General features: G+C 37.5%; 1 protein-coding gene across 6 annotated transcripts in view; it reads left to right on the top strand.

The window, feature by feature from the left end:
- The window catches only part of DYRK1A (dual specificity tyrosine phosphorylation regulated kinase 1A), a 140,616-nt gene that overhangs the window by 108,398 nt on the left and 12,785 nt on the right, over positions 1-19,433 (top strand). For all 6 annotated transcript variants that reach the window (XM_060098484.1, XM_060098486.1, XM_060098483.1 and 3 more), the window contains 5 exons: positions 2,157-2,345; positions 5,756-5,903; positions 10,092-10,378; positions 12,943-13,089; positions 15,417-15,557. In XM_060098484.1, coding sequence (XP_059954467.1) covers positions 2,157-2,345; positions 5,756-5,903; positions 10,092-10,378; positions 12,943-13,089; positions 15,417-15,557 — 912 coding nt within the window. The remainder of the gene's footprint in view (positions 1-2,156; positions 2,346-5,755; positions 5,904-10,091; positions 10,379-12,942; positions 13,090-15,416; positions 15,558-19,433) is intronic.

Here is a 19,433-nt window from a genome sequence, read left to right as displayed (position 1 = left end):
CTTTGAACTACTCACCTTTCAACTTGACTCTTTGCTTTCAAAAATTATTTTTCTGGTGTCTTAGACCTTTGGCTTGGTTGTTCCTTGCTTCTGACCCTAACTCTAGCTCTGTAATGAATTATTAAATGAGCTTTTTTGGAGAAGGGTGGACACGCCTGTGCTTTCTTTCCTCTTCCAGTGGGGGCCTACATCCTTTCACATTAAAGACTTATCTTCTACCAGCTTTAGAGCCATTTAACTAAAAAGATGTTCTTATGTGTGTATAAATTTTATAGCAGTTTGATGCTGTTTAATGCCAGTATTGTATTATTGTGGCAATGTGGCAGGATAAAATTGAAGTGAGCTCAATGAGGTGCATTTCTAAGTTGGATTTTGTATACAATTTATATGTTACAAAATATGTACCAAACTAGCTTTTGGTCATCTGAAAATATCTGATAAATTGTTGTTAACAATTGATTAATGTCAGTTTGTTAATATCTGATAAATCGTTAAACTGTTAACAGTAGCTTTGTTAAAGCTTGTTTTTAACTGTTTTGCTACCTTGTAAACTAGTTTTTCTGATGTTGCTCTGTGCAATGTAATTTATAATTTCCTCAAAGTTAGTTACCAATTACCTGGACTGTTGCCTAGTCCACCTATTATTTTTTACTAGTCTTAGAAACTATTTTATAAGAAAAACAGATACAAGGAAAATAACTCAATCTGTGACCAACCACAAGGTTTACGGCCTTTAGTGTGGGGGGAGGGGGCATGGCTGTTTTTCATTAATATGTTATTACAGGCTTAAGAACTAGGCATGTCTCAGAGGCCCTTTTTATATTAGCAAAACATCAGTTCATATATTATACATTTAAACTTTCATTTTTAAAATCTTTTGCTTTAGGATCAAATATAAAATTGGGATTGACTAGAAGGGGGCATGAGGGAACTCGAATATAAGGAGGATGAAAATGTTCTTTATTTTGTTTAGCATATGTTGATTACATCAGCATATACATTTTCCCCAAAGTCCTTCATATTATATACTTTTTTTTGAATTTTTGAATTTTATTTATTTTTTTATACAGCAGGTTCTTATTAGTCATCAATTTTATACACATCAGTGTATACATGTCAATCCCAATTGCCCAATTCATCCCCCCCCCCACCCCACCACCACTTTCCCCCCTTGGTGTCCATACGTTTGTTCTCTACATCTGTGTCTCAGTTTCTGCCCTGCAAACTGGTTCATCTGTACCATTTTTCTAGGTTCCACAAATATGCGTTAATATACAGTATTTGTTTTTCTCTTTCTGTCTTTCTTCACTCTGCGTGACAGTCCCTAGGTCCATCCACGTCCCTACAAATGACCCAATTTCGTTCCTTTTTATGGCTGAGTAATATTCCATTGTATATACGTGCCACGTCGTCTTTATCCATTCGTCTGTCGATGGGCATTTAGGTTGCTTCCATGACCTGGCTGTTGTAAATAGTGCTGCAGTGAACATTGGGGTGCATGTGTCTTTTTGAATTACGGTTTTCTCTGGGTATATGCCCAGTAGTGGGATTGCTGGGTTATATGGTAGTTCTATTCTTAGCTTTTTTAAGGAACCTCCATACTGTCCTCCATAGTGGCTGTATCAGTTTACATTCCCACCAACAGTGCAAGAGGGTTCCCTTTTTTCCACACCCGCTCCAGCATTTGCTGTTTGTAGATTTTCTGATGATGGCTGTTTTGATGATGGTGGGAGGTGATACCTCATTGTGGTTTTGATTTGCATTTCTCTAAGATCTATACCATCTCACTGTATATAAATTATACTTTAGTTTAGAAAATAAATATGAATCAGGTCCTGTTACTCTTCTTGAGTGGGAGACTTTGGCGTGGTCATGTAACATCTCCTATTTAAAAAATGTATAAACAGTATACTTCTAAAGTGAATTTTACTGTAGATATTTTTCATTTGTTATATATCAGTGCTATTCTGTAACTCCAATAGCAACTATAGAAAATTCTTTATTTCATTTTTGTGTGTGTTATAAAGAATAAAAATTCATCAGTTTCCTACTGATAGCAGATGTGTCTTGTATGTACTCGATATATGGTGCCTTCACTGCTCCCCATCCCCAATGATTTTTAATTGCACAGCTAACACTGTATTTTCTCATTTCAGGTTTACTATGCAAAAAAGAAGCGAAGACACCAGCAGGGCCAGGGAGACGATTCTAGTCATAAGAAGGAGCGGAAGGTTTACAATGATGGTTATGATGATGATAACTATGATTATATTGTAAAAAACGGAGAAAAGTGGATGGATCGTTACGAAATTGACTCCTTGATAGGCAAAGGTTCCTTTGGACAGGTAATTTAATGGAAGGTGCTGAATTTCATAAATTAGAAAGAACTTCTTAGTGAATCATGTTACTCTATCCTTTTCTCAGTAGTACACTTTTAATATTTGTAAATAGATCTAAACAACGGATATGTAAGTATTTGGATTATTATAGTTTTCTCTAAAGGTAAGAAAACTTCATCAGCTATAAAAACTCCATTAGACTTAAAAAAAAAAACTTCCTATAGCTATCAAGTAGTTATTTTACTAAGTGGTTGATTTTAATCACTAATAGACAGTATTGCCTCTTTCATATGGGGTTTTTAGTCTCTGGATGGTTCTTCGTTATGTATGATAGAAATAATTACCTTCCTGTCTGATACTCCTCCTCAAAGAGAAAAAAATTACCATTTTCAGCTGGCACAGCAGGTGTCCTCTCGCTTCTTTGGAGACTTGGGACACCAGGGGCTGTGCCCTGAGTTTGTCCTCAGCTCCTCTTCTAGCTCCATCCGGCCTCTAAGTGGGCAGAGGGTCTCCAGGGTCTCCTCTTAAGTCCTCACGGCATCAGCGTTGCTAATACTGTGATTGGCATTGTTCCCATGGGTAGGATTGTTCGGGCCGCTTCTACCCGGAGGAGCGAGGGAGGAACTCCAGTGCACCTGGTTTTTCTCTTCGTGCCTGGCCTCTTCTCTCCACCCACAGCTCTCTTCTCCTCACTTGCCCACCCTATCCCCGTACAAAGCACAAACCCTAACTACGTTAGCCTCTTACATCAGCTGTGCCCAGCCTAAGAGCTGTCAGACCTTCCTCCTTGCGCTTTTAAAAAGCTTTTCTCTGGCTGTGGATCCCCCAGCTGTTCCCAGGTGTAAATCTCCCTATCTTATCTCATCAAGTCACAGAGCCTTTCTGTTTGAGGTATGATTTACTGTTAATCCCAACCTCCTTTGCCTCGTAGCTTTTGTGCGGCGAGTCAGTTACTATAATAACTTCTAATCCAAATACTTCTTTTGACTTGGACAATATTTTGGATTTTGGTGGTGGTTTTTGGTTTTTCTAAAACTATGGAACCTGCATACACTCTTACTTACCTGTTCCTGCCCTGAGCGAAAGCAAAGTGTGCGTCTTTTCAACCTGTGAGGAAAAATTCATCATGTGTCAGTCTAATCACGCTTAGGACAAAAAGTATACTACAGGCCATTAGCAGCTACAGCTCTAGACCCAGACAGATGAAGCTATTAAACCTACAGGGAAATATGAACAAGCTTCTCAGGAGACGCCTAACTCTGGTGAGGCTCTCCCAGGCCCTGGTGTCCCACGTATAATATGTCTGCCCCGTCCATGATTTCACAGAATTTTTGTAATTATACATAATTCAGGGCCTTTCCCCTTGATTTGTAACCTCTTTTTCTCCTGAGTCAGGGGATTCTCAGTGTGTGAGGAGTCCTTCTTTAAGAAAGTATTCCTTTTTGTCAGAAGCAGCTTCTGCTTCTCTTGCAGAGCTTTTTAAGGAAAGGCAGTTCTGAGGCCTCCCTCTTAAATTAAGTAAGGCTGTGAACACCCTGGATAGAGTGATTGTCATCTCCACCTTCAAAAGTACACCAGCGTTTAGGCAGTTGCTCTCAACAGGACACTTTTCAAACTTCTGTGATGTCCACCATGAAAACTGTGGCTATACGGCCTGTTCTCTAAACTGAGTTTTCCTTAAATACTCAGTCTTTGAGCTCACCGTGATCTTTCCCCCTCCCCTTTAATTTTCTCATACTCTGATTCCTAAGAGCAAGTCAGCATAGTAAACCTGTGAAAACATAGGCCTATTTGACATCTAAATCCATTTTACCAGATCAGACTGACTGATGCCTTTCTCCTAGGGTGAGGTGTGTTCAGGGTCAGGGCCTGTCACTCACCAGATAAAGTCCTCCTTACCGAGTTGGTCAGATGTCCTCTAAATCCTCTGCCAGATCCTTGTCAAAGAAGCGGCTCCTTCATTTCTTAAGCCAGTGGTCATCAATCCTGATTGCACTTTGAAATTTTCCAGGGAGCTTTGGGGATTGGGGGTGTGGTGGGGAGGGGAGGATGGATACTTAGGTTCCAACCAATTAAACCAGAATCTCTGTGACTGGATTCTGGGCATTGGTATTTTTGAAAACACCCTACTGAATGTGTGATATTCAGGGTTGCAAATCATTGCTTTAGCATTGAGCAAGTTAACTATTTGCTAAGTCAGTAAATAGTTGAGTCCATGTTAGTGGCCTTTGTCCTGGAGACCATTAGGATCTGGGCACTGAACTGCAACTCTTGGTACAGTCAATACGGTCAGTGAAACAGAAGGATATCAGAAGCACTTGGTCAGATGTTTACATGGGTCGCCTCTGATTTAAAAGACAATAGATAGTATTTTTTTAGAATTGGGTGAAACCAGAGATACTGCACTTTTCATTCCAAGTTTGATTTCAGCTGAACGATTTATGATCTATGATTGACAATAACCTTGACTGATGTGATCTTGGACCATGCGTTCTGTTCTCTTCCTCTGATCCAGTGGTACTCAGCCAACACATTGGAATCACTTGGAGTTGTACCTGCATCTCTGTACTTTCTGAACATGCTAGAAAATGTATCTAAAACTATTATCTATTCAGACTATATGTACTATTATAAATATAATAATATTTAATCACTTATAGCAGTTTCTGATTTGTAGAGATATAGTTCTATCTGTGTATTTCCTAATTTTTGTATAAATTTATTAATAGTGTGAAACTTGGTTTAAATGAGTAAAATTTTAAATGAGAGGTGTGCATGGTGATTTGCACATGAATGTTTCAGTTTCCTTCTCATTTTAAAACTCAAAATCCCCTAATTATAGCATTTTAAACTTTTTTCCTGGTTATTTGTTTTTGATTTTTTTTTTATTGAATAAGTGTAAACTAATTCTTCTGGTATATGCCTAAGTTTTTATCTATGAAAATCTAAGTTACATTTAGAAAGTTATCTACATTTTTCAGATGACTTACAACCTTTTAAGTATCTCACACATATGCTTGGGATTTAAACCAGGTTTTTCTCTTATTAAAAGAATAGTTAGAAGAATTGTTTTATAATGTTATTTAGTAAGAAAGGTAAAAAGCCCCAAAGCACTTGTCAAGATTCATAATTTATTTCTGAAGGAGGAAAATAGTTAATCTGATTTTAAGAAAGTTATCTATTTTGTGGATGTTTAGAAATACTGTAAGGATGCAGAAGAAATCCATTTGAAAAATGACTTAAAGTGACAATAAAGTAGTAAATGGATGCTATTGAATGGAAACGAATAGGATCTCTTTTAATTAAGAAGGTCAGAAAAAGGGGAATTAGATAAATGTACAATTAAGCCGAACTGTAAACTGTTGTTAAATTGTTCATTAATGAAATAGGTATCATCTGTCTTTTTTCTTTTTTAGGTTGTAAAGGCATATGATCGTGTGGAGCAAGAATGGGTCGCCATTAAAATAATAAAGAACAAGAAGGCTTTTCTGAATCAAGCCCAGATAGAAGTGCGACTTCTTGAGCTCATGAACAAACATGACACTGAAATGAAATACTACATAGGTAAACAAACAAACAGGCAAAGAAGGCAGTGTGCCCTAACCCAGACCACAAATTTGAGTTAATTGTTATTTTTGTATGAATATATGTTGATTTTATCTTAAAGTGATTGGGTAAAAATTCAGTTATGTTGGAGGGCATAGATTTATATACGTTACTTGATCTGGCAGTAATATTTTAAATCTTTGGGAATGTGCATTCTAGGTGTATATTACAAAAACAAATGAGAATAGTGTCTTTTTGGGTTTTTTTTGTTTTTGAAACTTAGAAGCGTCATTTGTTTGCTTTAATGGTGCATGTTTATCTAGAGAGTCTACTTTGTGTTAACTTTAACCATTTCTAATATAGCTCAGAAATTAGAAGTGAGCTAATATGTTGTTAATGGTTACAGAACCATTTTTGGAATGTCTGAGCCAAGATCTCAGGTTCTTCCTCGAGAAATAATAGCCAACATTTCTTGAACTCCTACCATATTCCTGTGCTTTTCTTCCATCATCTGTAATCATAGCAGTCCTGAAAGGAAGGTGTTAAATCCTTATATTACAGGTAGTTTGTACAAAGAGTAACATACCCAAGGTCCTAGGGCTCTTGGAGCTAGGGTCTGAACCTACCTCTGCCTAACTCCAGAGCTTGTGTTTATTTCATTGTCATATGGTGTTTCTTCTGAATACAAAAAGAGGAGACAGAAGAATTATGAAAATAGTTAAGTCTAGGGCCAATTGATACATGGATAAAACATCTTCTGATTATACATTCTTTAATACTACTCTTAATCAACTCTAAGACACCAACATTTTATGTGCCACCAAGAAATAAATTGCTGCCAACTGTAAAAACAAGATGATGTCAATTTTAAGATAGAGACCTTAGGATCAATTAATTACAGACTTTTTTATAGGCATGTATTAGCAACTCACATTCAGAAATGCTAACTTTACCTGAAAAACATATGAGGTTAAGTTTTACTAGTAAACTCCTTTTTAAGAAATGAGGGGAGGGCTTCCCTGTTGGCACAGTGGTTGAGAATCTGCCTGCCAGTGCAGGGGACCCGGGTTCGAGCCCTGGTCCGGGAAGATCCCACATGCCGCGGAGCAACTAAGCCAGTGTGCCACAACTACTGAGCCTGTGCTCTAGAGCCCGTGAGTCACAACTACTGAGCCCGCATGCTGCAACTGCTGAAGCACGTGTGCCTAGGGCCCGTGCTCTGCAGCAAGAGAAGCCACAGTAATGAGAAGCCCGTGCATCACAACAAAGGGTGGCCCCTGCTCTCCACAACTAGAGAAAAATCCCATGCGCAGCAACGAAGACCCAACACAGCCAAAAATAAATAAAAAAATAAATTTATTTAAAAAAAAAGAAATGAGGGGAGGGCATTATGGTTCTTTAGTCCCCCCCAAAATAACAGAAACAAAAAAATTGATGTTTAAAGGTGTAAGGTTCACATATTCAGATTAGATTTCATTTATGAAACACCCTTCATTCCTCATTGTTGCAATAAAATGAGCTTATACTCTTTTTTTTTTTTTTTTTTTTTTCTTTTTTTGCGGTATGCGGGCCTCTCACTGTTGTGGCCTCTCCCGTTTCGGAGCACAGGCTCCGGACACGCAGGCCCAGCGGCCATGGCTCACGGGCCCAGCCGCTCCGCGGCACATGGGATCCTCCCAGACCGGGGCACGAACCCGCATCCCCTGCATCGGCAGGCGGACTCTCAACCACTGCGCCACCAGGGAGGCCCATGAGCTTATACTCTTAATTTTTCTTCCTTAGTGCCTTCTCTGTAGATACCTGATATAACCCACAGTAATAACATTTGTATTTCACATCTTTTCACACTTACTGCATGTTTGCTGTTCACTTTCAGTTACAACTTAGTGTAAAGTGAGCACATTTCCATTCAAGGGTCTGAGGAGGCCAAGAAAGACATTCTAAGGATGCTTGACTTACGGGCTCTAAACATACCTCCCTTTTTCTTCTTTCTCACTCTTGTTTTATTTTGAATTTTTGCTTAAGTAGTAGAGAAAATGTTGATAGCATTACTACAACAATTTATTTCTGCCTTGTTGAAAGAAAACACGAAATGTTAGCTACTTGGTTATGTTATAATAATGGCTGTCATTTTTGTTTTTAATAAACTGACTTTAATGATCATTAATTGCATCAGTTATTACAGATATTCTTTTGGATGAGATTTTTTTTTTAAAGGTTCTTATTTAGGAAGAAGGTGAATTCATGCACAGTGTCTTAAGAAACTGAGTTTCTATATTGGAAAACAAGCAAAAAGAACTTTAGATTTAGACACAGCCATGGCAGTAGAGTTGATACATTAAATTTAAGGTGTCTGGAAGTTGTATTGCTCTTTTATAGCATAAATAACTTAATTTTGAAGTGATTTGATCAATATAATTTTGTCTCATGAGTTGTATAGTCTTTAAGTCTTTGAACTTCTAAACACTTACTTTTTTACCACATAGCATGATTTCTTATCTGGATTGTTTGGTACCTGCCATGGTCTAGTTAAAGGAACAGTCAGTTCAAGTGTAGGACAAAGACTTGCCAACCGTCCGTTCTCCCCAGAGTTCAGTTTAAAAAAACTGAACATACATACTTGTGTTAGAGCTTTCTTTGACAATGTCTTTAGTGCTCAGCACATTATAGATACTTAGTAAATGAATGATGAATTAGTGGACTTGAGTGGATTGAGCTTCCATTGGAAGAACATTCTAATCACAGCTTCTTAGAGGGATTGTCATAATCACGTTTGAATTCTGACATCAGTTACCTTTTGCATTCCTTTTGCGGCTGCTGCTTAACCAGGTCAAAACTCTTGTTTGGACCATGTCTCTGGGGTGTCTTATGTCACATGAAGCTATGTTCTTAATTTTAAACCTATGAACTCAGTGATTAAGAGTAGATGTTATACATTCTTATGTAACTGTTGGTGAGAGTTGAGCTGTACTATGGACTCCTATAGAGCCATGTAGTAGTTGTATTGTGTTATTTATCGTAATTTTAGATCACGTGTATCAGGAATGATCTAAAAGCAATATTGACATGCACTGCTTCCAGGGAGACAGTTCAGGGCTACTACCAGGACAACACAATGTATCCCCTTTCTCAGGGACCAGACATTGAATACTGTCCTAGTTATCCCAGATAAATCTGTAAAGAAACCTCTGTTTTAAGTGATACTAAAAGACCAAAATGAAGGTAGGTAGCCTTGACAAATGGTTGTTTTATGTCATTCCCGTTGAGTTATAGGTGCTCAGTTTGGTGTGTGTAAGAATTTTTACACTGAAGCGCAGTTCTTTACTTTATTGAATGACTTCATCTGATGTGAAGTCAGTGTTAATACTTAGAGCACAACTTTTCGAAGCAGTTTGTCGACTATTAAGCCTTTTTAGAGGATCAGTAGTGATACCAAGTAATGTATTCTATTAGTCTTTCCCCATTCATAAGCCTACTCATAATTTCTTGTGATTGAGCTTTATTTTGAAGTTCTCCCAAACCTTCAGTCTTGGACAGGATGTCCCATGTACCAGTTTGATGAACATAATCAGATGCCTTGATTATGAACTCTAGTACCTTACAATGTGATTTTCGAGCCTTTGCTGTATTTGCCCAAAAGAAAAAAAAATCCGTCTTCCTTTGACAGTTGTTTCAGAAAATTACTAGTGAAATCTAAGGCTCAGCAAAGCAGATTGTGTATACGTATCAAAGCCTTCCCAGAAAGGGCTGCCACGTACAACATCGTCACAAGCTGGACATCCCAGTGGGTGGAGCTTAGATGAAGTTGTGAGGTAGGGCTTTCAGGGAGTACAGCGTGTTTTCTCTTACCAGTGACGATAAAATTATCAAAGTATTCTCAGTACTCTTTGTCAGTTTGCTACTTGTGTTTTCATACCTGACTTAATTTTTTTTTTAAGCAAGGCATTTTGGTGGTACTTCTTGCATTATATTGCATATTGGCAGACACTGTACACTAATATATTAATTCAGCAGATGAACAATTTAGATATTCTTAACTGATTAAAGAATGTGCTGTTTAGTGCAGAATGCTGATCTCCAGATTTTAGCTTGATTTTCACTCTGCATTTGACATTGTCACGTTACAGATTGTTGGAGCGTTCATATGCATGTTGTTCTCATTTTATTGGTATGTATAATTTAAAATGAAACTTTTTTCTCTTTCAGTGCATTTAAAACGCCACTTTATGTTTCGAAACCACCTCTGTTTAGTTTTTGAAATGCTGTCCTACAACCTCTATGACTTGTTGAGGAACACCAATTTTCGAGGTGTCTCTTTGAACCTAACACGAAAGTTTGCACAGCAAATGTGCACTGCACTGCTTTTCCTTGCGACTCCAGAACTTAGTATCATTCACTGTGACCTAAAACCTGAGAATATCCTTCTTTGTAACCCCAAACGCAGTGCAATCAAGATTGTTGACTTTGGCAGTTCTTGTCAGTTGGGGCAGAGGGTAAGTATATTTCAGGACTTGTGAATTAAAATTAGAATTAGGTTAAAACAGTGTAAGTAGATGCTTGAAATGTTATTAATCTGTATACAATTTGGAGGTAATTACAGGATGGTTATCTTTAAAATGCAGCACTTGAATCACCTTGTGTTGATACCTATTTTGGGAAATACCTTTTAAAATGCAAATAGTAAACTTTGGATTAGGAGGTATTAGCTTTTTAAAGTTTACCTTAAAAAATTATGTGTATGCTAAAAGTCTAAGAGAAAAGAGGGGATGGATATATTAAATATTAGGTGATTTGTTGTAACTGTATTTCCCAAATAGATGTCCTTAGTATAAATTTGGGGAAATTCCAATAATAGAACATTGACTCCTTGCTGCAAAATATTTCTCTAAATATAGGTCGAGATAAATGTTTTTCCTCAAAAGCTGATAGGTAAAAAACAATGCAGGTAATTTTACATTACACACAGTGATGCAGTGTAAATTACTAGGTTGATAGACATACTTGTTTTGATAAATAAGTTTAAATCTTTTTTTTGTTTTATAAATTATGACACCGAACTAGTTTTCTTTAGAGTGCTAAAAACAGACACGTCCATAGCAATAAATAGATTTAAGTTTAGCTGATTTTAGGAAAGCAGATTTTTCCTACGGATTTTTCTAGCATTATGAAAGCTACTCTAACAGTGTTTTGCATATAAAATAGAAGTTATAGGATGTTCTCTTCTTGAAACCAACTAGGGTCACCATTTTATAATACTTTATTCATTTAAAATGTTGTTCCTATTTACTTGTAAGTATTGAAACTGCATTTCTTTAAAAAAAAAGGTAAAAACATACCTAACATGGAGATATTCCTATTTCATATTGGCTTTCCATTTCTTGTTTTTCCAAATTAGTGAAATTTCCTATCCAACTTTATTCCAGCTTTTAAATACAGTAGGTTAATTTAATCATGAAGGTTTATGGTCAGTTAACAAGATTGTCTTTTTGTTATTTTCTGCAAATTATCTTACGGTAGCAACGCTACATTGAAATAATTTTTTAAAATGGAAGGAATAGGAAGCAAAGTTTGCCGTTCCGGATGCCCCTGAAACTCAAAAGATGCTCATAGTTGTTAATAGGGCTAAAGTATATTGTAAATGGAAAATATGTGCCCATCTTGAGAGTCCTTTGAGTCGATTTTAGACTTGTAAACTGTTTTCCTATTTAAACCAGATCACATATGCCGCCGTGATATCAAGCACGGCTGTCTCTCTCCAGCCAAAGTGAAACAGCTATACCTTTAGCTCAGTGAGGTTTTAACTCTGTGAGTGTATCAGAATCCCATGGGAAGTCATTTCCAAAACAGACATGCAGTGGCCCTATTCTAGGTCTGCTGACTCAGTGTTAGAAGGTGGCGGGGCAAGTATGTTTCAAAAAAAAGTTTCTCAGGCGATCCTGGCGCCCAGGCTTGTAGATAACCCAGCTGCTGCTTTAAGCAGCTGGATAGGTAGGTGACAAACTTCCTTTCTCAGTAGTCTCAGTAGTAGCGAGTCTTTGGGACTTCGCGATGCCACTGGCTTATAAAAACTTGGAAATGTAACACTTCTTCCTGGTCCCCTTCAGTTAGACTTCCTTCACTCTGAGCAGGCCTTAAGGTTGGGCTGACCTGCTTGTGGAGGCATGGGATGGTTCTCAGATTTGGCTGGAGTTGTGGAGGTCACAGAAGCTTTCGTGAGAAGCGGCTCCATGCTGCTGGCTGCCTCGTTTGAGTGTTAAGTTAGGAAGTTTGGGTAGGAGGATTTTGTTTGTTTCTCTCCCTTTTTTAAGTAAAACTACCTTTGCTTTTGTAGTATTTCTAGATATAAATTTTAAATGGCCAGGTGAAGATGAATTGGTCTCTGAAGACATCTCAGACTACTTCATCGAAAATAATCCATTTCAAGATTTCTTTTTCTAAGAAGTCTTAGAATGAGATGGAGGAGGACAGGGTAGAGAAGTGATTAGTCAGAAATGACTCCCAATTGAATCTTTATGTGGCAGTGTTTCTAGATTTATCTGTGAGACTAGTACAGTACAGATGTCTGAAATTTCAATTACATTGTACTGAGTTTGATGCTTTGAATTAACCTGAAAAAAGTCTTCCCGGTTAATTTAGATACAATTTAGCTGTTAAATTAATGGTAAACCAAGTACCAGCCACAGCAGGAAAGAATAATTAATAGGGAGATAAATTGTTCTCAATAATATTTTCTTCTAATAAGGCATAACTGTTTAAGATATATCTTGGTTACCGGTTAGGATTGAACTAAATGAAAGGGCTTGAATTATTTATATATATATATATATATATATATATATTTTTTTTTTTTTTGCATTTCACAGTCAGATTTACCACTCCCTTGAAACGTTTAGTTCTTTAAACAGTATTCATAGTCTAATGTTGAAATCAGTAAATGGAACTCTAATAACCCAGTTATTTTTTGCTGTTAATATTAGACTTGTGTTCTTAATTCATTGTTGACCACAGTTAAAGAAAACTTATTTTGGAATTAATACTATTTTGAAATATATTTCAGATATACCAATATATTCAGAGTCGCTTTTATCGGTCTCCAGAGGTGCTACTGGGAATGCCTTATGACCTTGCTATCGACATGTGGTCCCTTGGGTGTATTTTGGTTGAAATGCACACTGGAGAACCTCTGTTCAGTGGAGCCAATGAGGTATATGATGGATCGCTTTAAAAATTCTGTTTTTGTTTTCAGTCTCTGACAGTATAATCTGAAAGTTGTTTTTAGGAAAAGATGTCTATTTACCAACTTTAATCATTCAAGTGTTAGATCAGTTTTGAACTTATTTTATCCATTTCTAATTTTTTTTCAATTATGTACAGTGAGTTTAGAATTATGAGATGGGAAGCGAGATCTTTCAATCTGCCAGTGGAGGAGAGCAATAAATTAGGTTAGAAAATGTTAAGTATTTTGGTATAAATTTTACAGATTTTAAGTATAAGAACAGAAAAAGATGATAATGAAGAAATGAGGACCACCCTAAAAACAGTGTAAACGTGACTGTAAATTTTGAGAGTATGATTTGAAATTAAAGTAAATGATGACTAGTAGGGTTGATGAATATTTGATCTGAATAATTCAGGGTAAATTAGGACTATAGAATTTTAGAGCGAGTCCACAGGTGTTCATTCTGTGTTCTTAGAAGAGTTTTGAAGGTCAGAGGCAGTGCCTGGGAGGAGGGAGGGCAAGGGAGAGGGAGGCCAAGCTCCCTTACAGTCAGAGGAATGGGCTTTCATTGGTTTTAAAACTATTTGCTTGTTGGGATCCTGTTGTGTTTTGTTTTTTAAAGAAAAGTTAACCATTGCAGATCGTGATCAGTCCATTCGTTTATACGTGAGAAAAGAAAGACTAATGAAATTTCATGACTTGAACTGGGTTCTACAACTGTCAATAAATAGTGTCAGAAACATGTTCCTTCCTCCTTCCTTTTAATTCACTTCACTCTAGCCAGTGAGCTGCTCTTTGGCAGAGCTGCCATAAGTGTGTCTTTAGTTTTCTTTTAATAATAAATAATATAAAGGTAATAGTACCTTTTTCGTGGGCTTAAACAATATCAGGAGCATCTGAAACTTCAGTGGCTTCCATCTCACGCATGGTGAAAGCCAGAGTCCTTTTGAGTAGCTTGAAAATCCCTTACTCCCTCTGTCTCCTGTTCTCTCTCCACCTCTCCCTGCTGTCCTACCCCCCCCCCCCCCGACCCACCGCCGTCTCTCAGCCCAGCACACACAGCTCTCTCTCAGGTCCCTACGACCCACAGGCCTGTACCAGGGCCTTTGCGCTCCTTCTTTCCTCCGTGCCTGGAGTTCTCTTGCTCCCGCCCTCGCGGCCTTCATGTTTTTGCTCTCATGTCACCTTCTTGGGGAAGCCTTTCGTGACACCCTATTTTAAGATGCAGTGCCCTTCTCACTCTCCATCCCCTTTTAATTTTCTCCATGGTTCTTAGTGGTCAACTGATACGTATTTGCTTATTATGTAGTTGCTTCTTGGTGATCTCTTCCTCTACAACACAAACTTTTGGGCAGGGATTTTTGTTTTGTTTATTGCTGTGTTCTAGTGGGCATGGTTTCCAGCATGTAGTAGATGCTCAGTATTTGAGTGAATTAATCTGCACTTAAAAAAATACTTTTATTGGGTCCACACTTTTTTTTTTTTTTTTTTTTTTTTTTTTTTTTTGCGGTATGCGGGCCTCTCACTGTTGTGGCCTCCCCCGCTGCGGAGCACAGGCTCCGGACGCGCAGGCCCAGCGGCCATGGCTCACGGGCCCAGCCGCCCCGCGGCATATGGGATCCTCCCAGACCGGGGCACGAACCCGTATCCCCTGCATCGGCAGGCGGACTCTCAACCACTTGCGCCACCAGGGAGGCCCGGGTCCACACTTTTTTTTTTTTTGGTGGTATGCGGGCCTCTCACTGTTGTGACCTCTCCCGTTGTGGAGCACAGGCTCTGGACGCGCAGGCTCAGCGGCCATGGCTCACGGGCCCAGCCGCTCCGCAGCATGTGGGATCTTCCCAGACCGGGGCACGAACCTGTGTCCCCTGCATAGGCAGGTGGACTCTCAACCACTGCGCCACCAGGGAAGCCCTGGGTCCACACTTTTAAGCCTTTGGGGTTTTTTTTTTTTTCTCTCTCTGTGTGATTATTTAGCTAAAATTCTCCCAAAACTTAAACTTTAAAACTCCCTCCAATCATTTCCTTACTCTCCATTGTATCCATAACCACCTGCCATCCCATGGATGTACGTGTTTGCTTAATTGTGTGCCCTCCCCTCTGTGGACTGTGGGACTCAAGGAAGGCGGGGACTTGATCTCTTTTGTTCATTATTCTATGCTTACTGCCCCGAGGAGTGCCCAACACACAGGAGATGCTCGATTGATTTATTTCTGATTTATGAATGAATGAATGAATGAATGAATTGATGAGCACAGGTAGGATGTCCTACAGTAGAAATTACAGGTGTTTTGTTTTTATTTTTAATACAGGTAGATCAGATGAATAAAATAGTGGAAGTTCTGGGTATTCCACCTGCTCATATTCTTGACCAAGCACCAAAAGCAAGAAAGTTCTTTGAGAAGTTGCCAGATGGCACTTGGAACTTAAAGAAGACCAAAGATGGAAAACGGGTAAAATAGGGAAATAATGTTTTGGGCCTTTGGTATTTCTTTTCCTGAGCTGTCTTTATGTAGCGCTTTTTGTATTTACTTGAAATCAGCATTGCTGAAGTCAGTTATTAACAGTAGTTCCATTGATAACCTAGGTATATATTTTCTTCATAAGTTGATTATAGAGTTTGACCCGAACTCTCTGTATGGACCAGTGTTTGCTTAGTGCTCTTTAAGGCTTCATTTTGAAACTGTATGTCTGCCTTTTGAGGTAGCTGATCAAATCACCATGCCTTGTTTCCACAGTAGAATTAGTAAGTTTGACCTTTGTTTCTCATAGTTTGAGTATATAGTGAAGTCACAGTTAACAATACTGCAGCTGTGAACAGTGGAAGTCATAATTGCAGTAAATGGCTCTTTTTTTTTTTTTAAGTTCAGATGAGAGAAAAGGATTCTTGACTTAAGCAGTTTGTGATCAGAATATGAACTGACTAAATGGTCCTTTGATAGATTTCAGATTCCTAGCTTGGGTAACAGGAGTTTCACATCTCCAAAATCTTTAAAATTTAAGTGAGGTTTTTAACACGTTAGGTACGTTTTAGTAATCTTCTTTTATCTGAGAACTTTTTTCAGAGACCTAAACTGTGTCAATTTAATAGAGTAAATGATAACAGTTTTGCATCTTGATTTACACCTTTGTTTTATATATCTGAAAATAATCATATGTTTTGTAATCTAGCTTGTTGCTAGTATAAGATGAAAATAATCTCTAAATATGTGATTGTATGTGATACATATACCAGATACCTTGTGACTGTCGTTTTTGCATTTTCAACACTTAAGAGATTTTATTTTTGCTACACTTTTTATTTTGCCCTTGCGTTTTAGCAATGCTGCCACCAGGTGTCATTTCCAGGGAACTGAAGATGATGCTTCTGTGCTGTAATTCACCTTCAGCTATGGAGTCTTAACTTTTAATATCAAATGGGTTTTTTTTAAGAATATTAAAATATATATATATATATATATATATATATATATATATATAATTATCTTTCACAACTGGTTTGTAACTTACTGCATTCTGCCTTATTCTCTGAAGTTCCAGGCAATGTAATATCCGGCAGCTAAATTATGCCTACTCCCCATAAGGAAGGGATGGAAAATACCAAGCAGACATCCTGAATCCTTTTGCCTTTGTCCACAAAACTTTATCAGTCATGGCCCCTTTTCCCATTGAACCAAAACACCCTAGGAGTCCTTAGCTTCTGCAGCATTCAAGGTTGCTCCTACCAGTTGACTTTAATGAGCATGGAGGATGTGAAGCCTTCTTTATGTTTTTATCTCTCTGCAGTACAGGCTACCACTTCTTTTTCCACTTGGAAGTTTTTTTTTTTCTTCTTCTTCTGCTATTTTTTTTCCTTTTTCTAAATGAAACATTCATCTCATTCCATTTCCCTAATCTCTGCCTTATAAAACCACAGTTAAGTCACAATGAATTGTAACCTATCATTTCTCCAAAATTCAGGCATAATTATTTTAAATTGTTTAGGGGGGACATTTCAGAAAAGAGTAGTTAAATCTTTTCCCTTAAAATTGAACGTGAGTATCTTGACCTACGTTTAATACCTATTAATTAACCATAGATTATTTGAGATTTTCTTTAGCTGCAATTAAGCAACTGACTTAAGAAACTTTATTTTTAAAAGTGTAAGATAATTACTTCTCTTTAAATAGAAATAAATCTTCAGCAACAAAAAAATCAAATTCAGGGCTTCCCTGGTGGCGCAGTGGTTGAGGGTCCGCCTGCCGATGCAGGGGACACGGGTTCGTGCCCCGGTCCAGGAAGATCCCACGTGCCGCGGATCGGCTGGGCCCGTGAGCCATGGCTGCTGAGCCTGCGCATCCAGAGCAATGGGAGAGGCCACAACAGTGAGAAGCCCGCGTACAGCAAAAAAAAAAAAAAAAAAAAAAAAATCAAATTCATAACCAAATGGTTACATTGTAACAATGCACTAGGGATTTTAACCATAAGTATAAACAGGTATGCATGCACTATCATTGGATATATTTGTTTGCTTTATTTCCTTAGTGATTTTATTTTTACTTTTAATTTCTCATTTTATGTTTCAAGGACCCATTTTAGCCTCCTAGTAATGAAATCCATACCTACTATCTATTTTTTTCCTTTGGTGGGGAAGGGGGATGAAGAATTAAGAGTATAAACGATGCTGTTTTGTTGAAGTATAATTTATATACAGTAAGATGAGTGTTTTAAGTGTTCTAACTTTGTAACTTTTAAATACAACAGTATATATCCACTACCTAAAACAAGGCATAGAGTACTTCCACCACCTCTTATATCCTTTTCTGTCATCTCACCCTCAGTTTCTGATTTCTGTCATCATAGGTTAGTTTTGACTATTCATAGGAAAGATTCATGTAAGTGGGATCTGTATAGTATTTATTACTTTGTTTCTTTCACTTAACAGACATTGTTTTTGGAGATTCATCCATATTGTGTCTCAGAAGTTACTCCATTTTATTGCTTCATAGTATTTCATTGAATGGAAATACTGTATTTATATTTACCTGTCAGTGGATGTTTGGGTTGTTTCCAGTTTAGGACTATTATGAATAAGGCTACTGGGAACATTCTTGTATCAACTTTTGTACACTTAAATTTTCATTTCTCTGGGTTCACTACTTAGAAGTAGAATTACCAGATCATAGGGTGTATGTGTGTTTACCTTCATAAGAAAAGAGCAAACAGTTTCCCACAGTTTTATCATTTTGCATCCCCACGGGGTATGAGAGTTCCAGTTGCATGACATCCTCACCATTTGATGTGGTTGGTCTTTTTGATTTTAGCCATTCTAATGGGTATATAGTGGTTTTCATTTGCATTTCCCCATGACTGATGATAGTGACCACCTTTTCATGTGCTCATTAGCCATTCATGTATCTTCTTTTGTGATAGTCTTTCCAGTCTTTGCCTGTTTGTTATTGGGATGTTTAACTGTTGAGCTGTAGGAGTTCTTTTTTTTTAACATGTAATGGATATAAGTCCTTTGTCACATATATGTCAGTATTTATTCTCAGACTGTGGCTCGCCTATTTCTTTTCTTAGTAGTAGTTTTTAATGAGCAGGAAATTTAATCTCTTTTTTATGAATAGTGTTTTTTGTATTCTAAGAAATCTTTACCTTCCTCAAGTTTATGAAGATACTCTCCTTTAAAAATTTTTTTTTAATTGAAGTATATGTAGTTGATTTACAATGTTGTATTAGTTTCAGATGCACAGCATAGTAATTCAGTTATACATACATACATATATTCTTTTTCAGACTCTTTTCCCTTTTAGGTTATTGCAGAGTATCTAGTATGTCCCTGTTGGTTACCTGTTTTATATATACTAGTGTGTATATGTTAATCCCAAACTCCTAATTTATCCCTCCCCCATCCCTTTCCCCTTTAGTAACCGTAAATTTGCTTTCTATGTCTGTAGGTCTATTTCTGTTCTGAAAGTAAGTTCATTTGCATCTTTCTTTTCCTTTTTTTTTAGATTCCACATATAAGTGATCTATTTTTCTTTGGCTTATTTCACTTAGTATGATCATCTCTAGGTCCATCCATGTTGCTGCAGATGGCATTATTTCATTCTTTTCTATGGCTGAGTAATATTTTGCTGTATATATATATATATATATATATATATATATACACATACACCCCACATCTTCTTTATCCACTCATCTGTCGATGGACATTTAGGTTGCTTCCATGTCTTGGCTATTGTATTGGGTTGGCCAAAAAGTTTGGGTTTTTCTGCAAGATGTTACGGGAAAACCCAAACGAACTTATTGGCCAACCCAATAAATAGTCCTGCAGTGAACAT

This window comes from Mesoplodon densirostris, chromosome 5, assembly GCF_025265405.1.
Source record: "Mesoplodon densirostris isolate mMesDen1 chromosome 5, mMesDen1 primary haplotype, whole genome shotgun sequence".
Lineage (NCBI taxonomy): Eukaryota > Metazoa > Chordata > Mammalia > Artiodactyla > Ziphiidae > Mesoplodon > Mesoplodon densirostris.
This window is presented reverse-complemented; position numbering and strand designations above follow the sequence as displayed.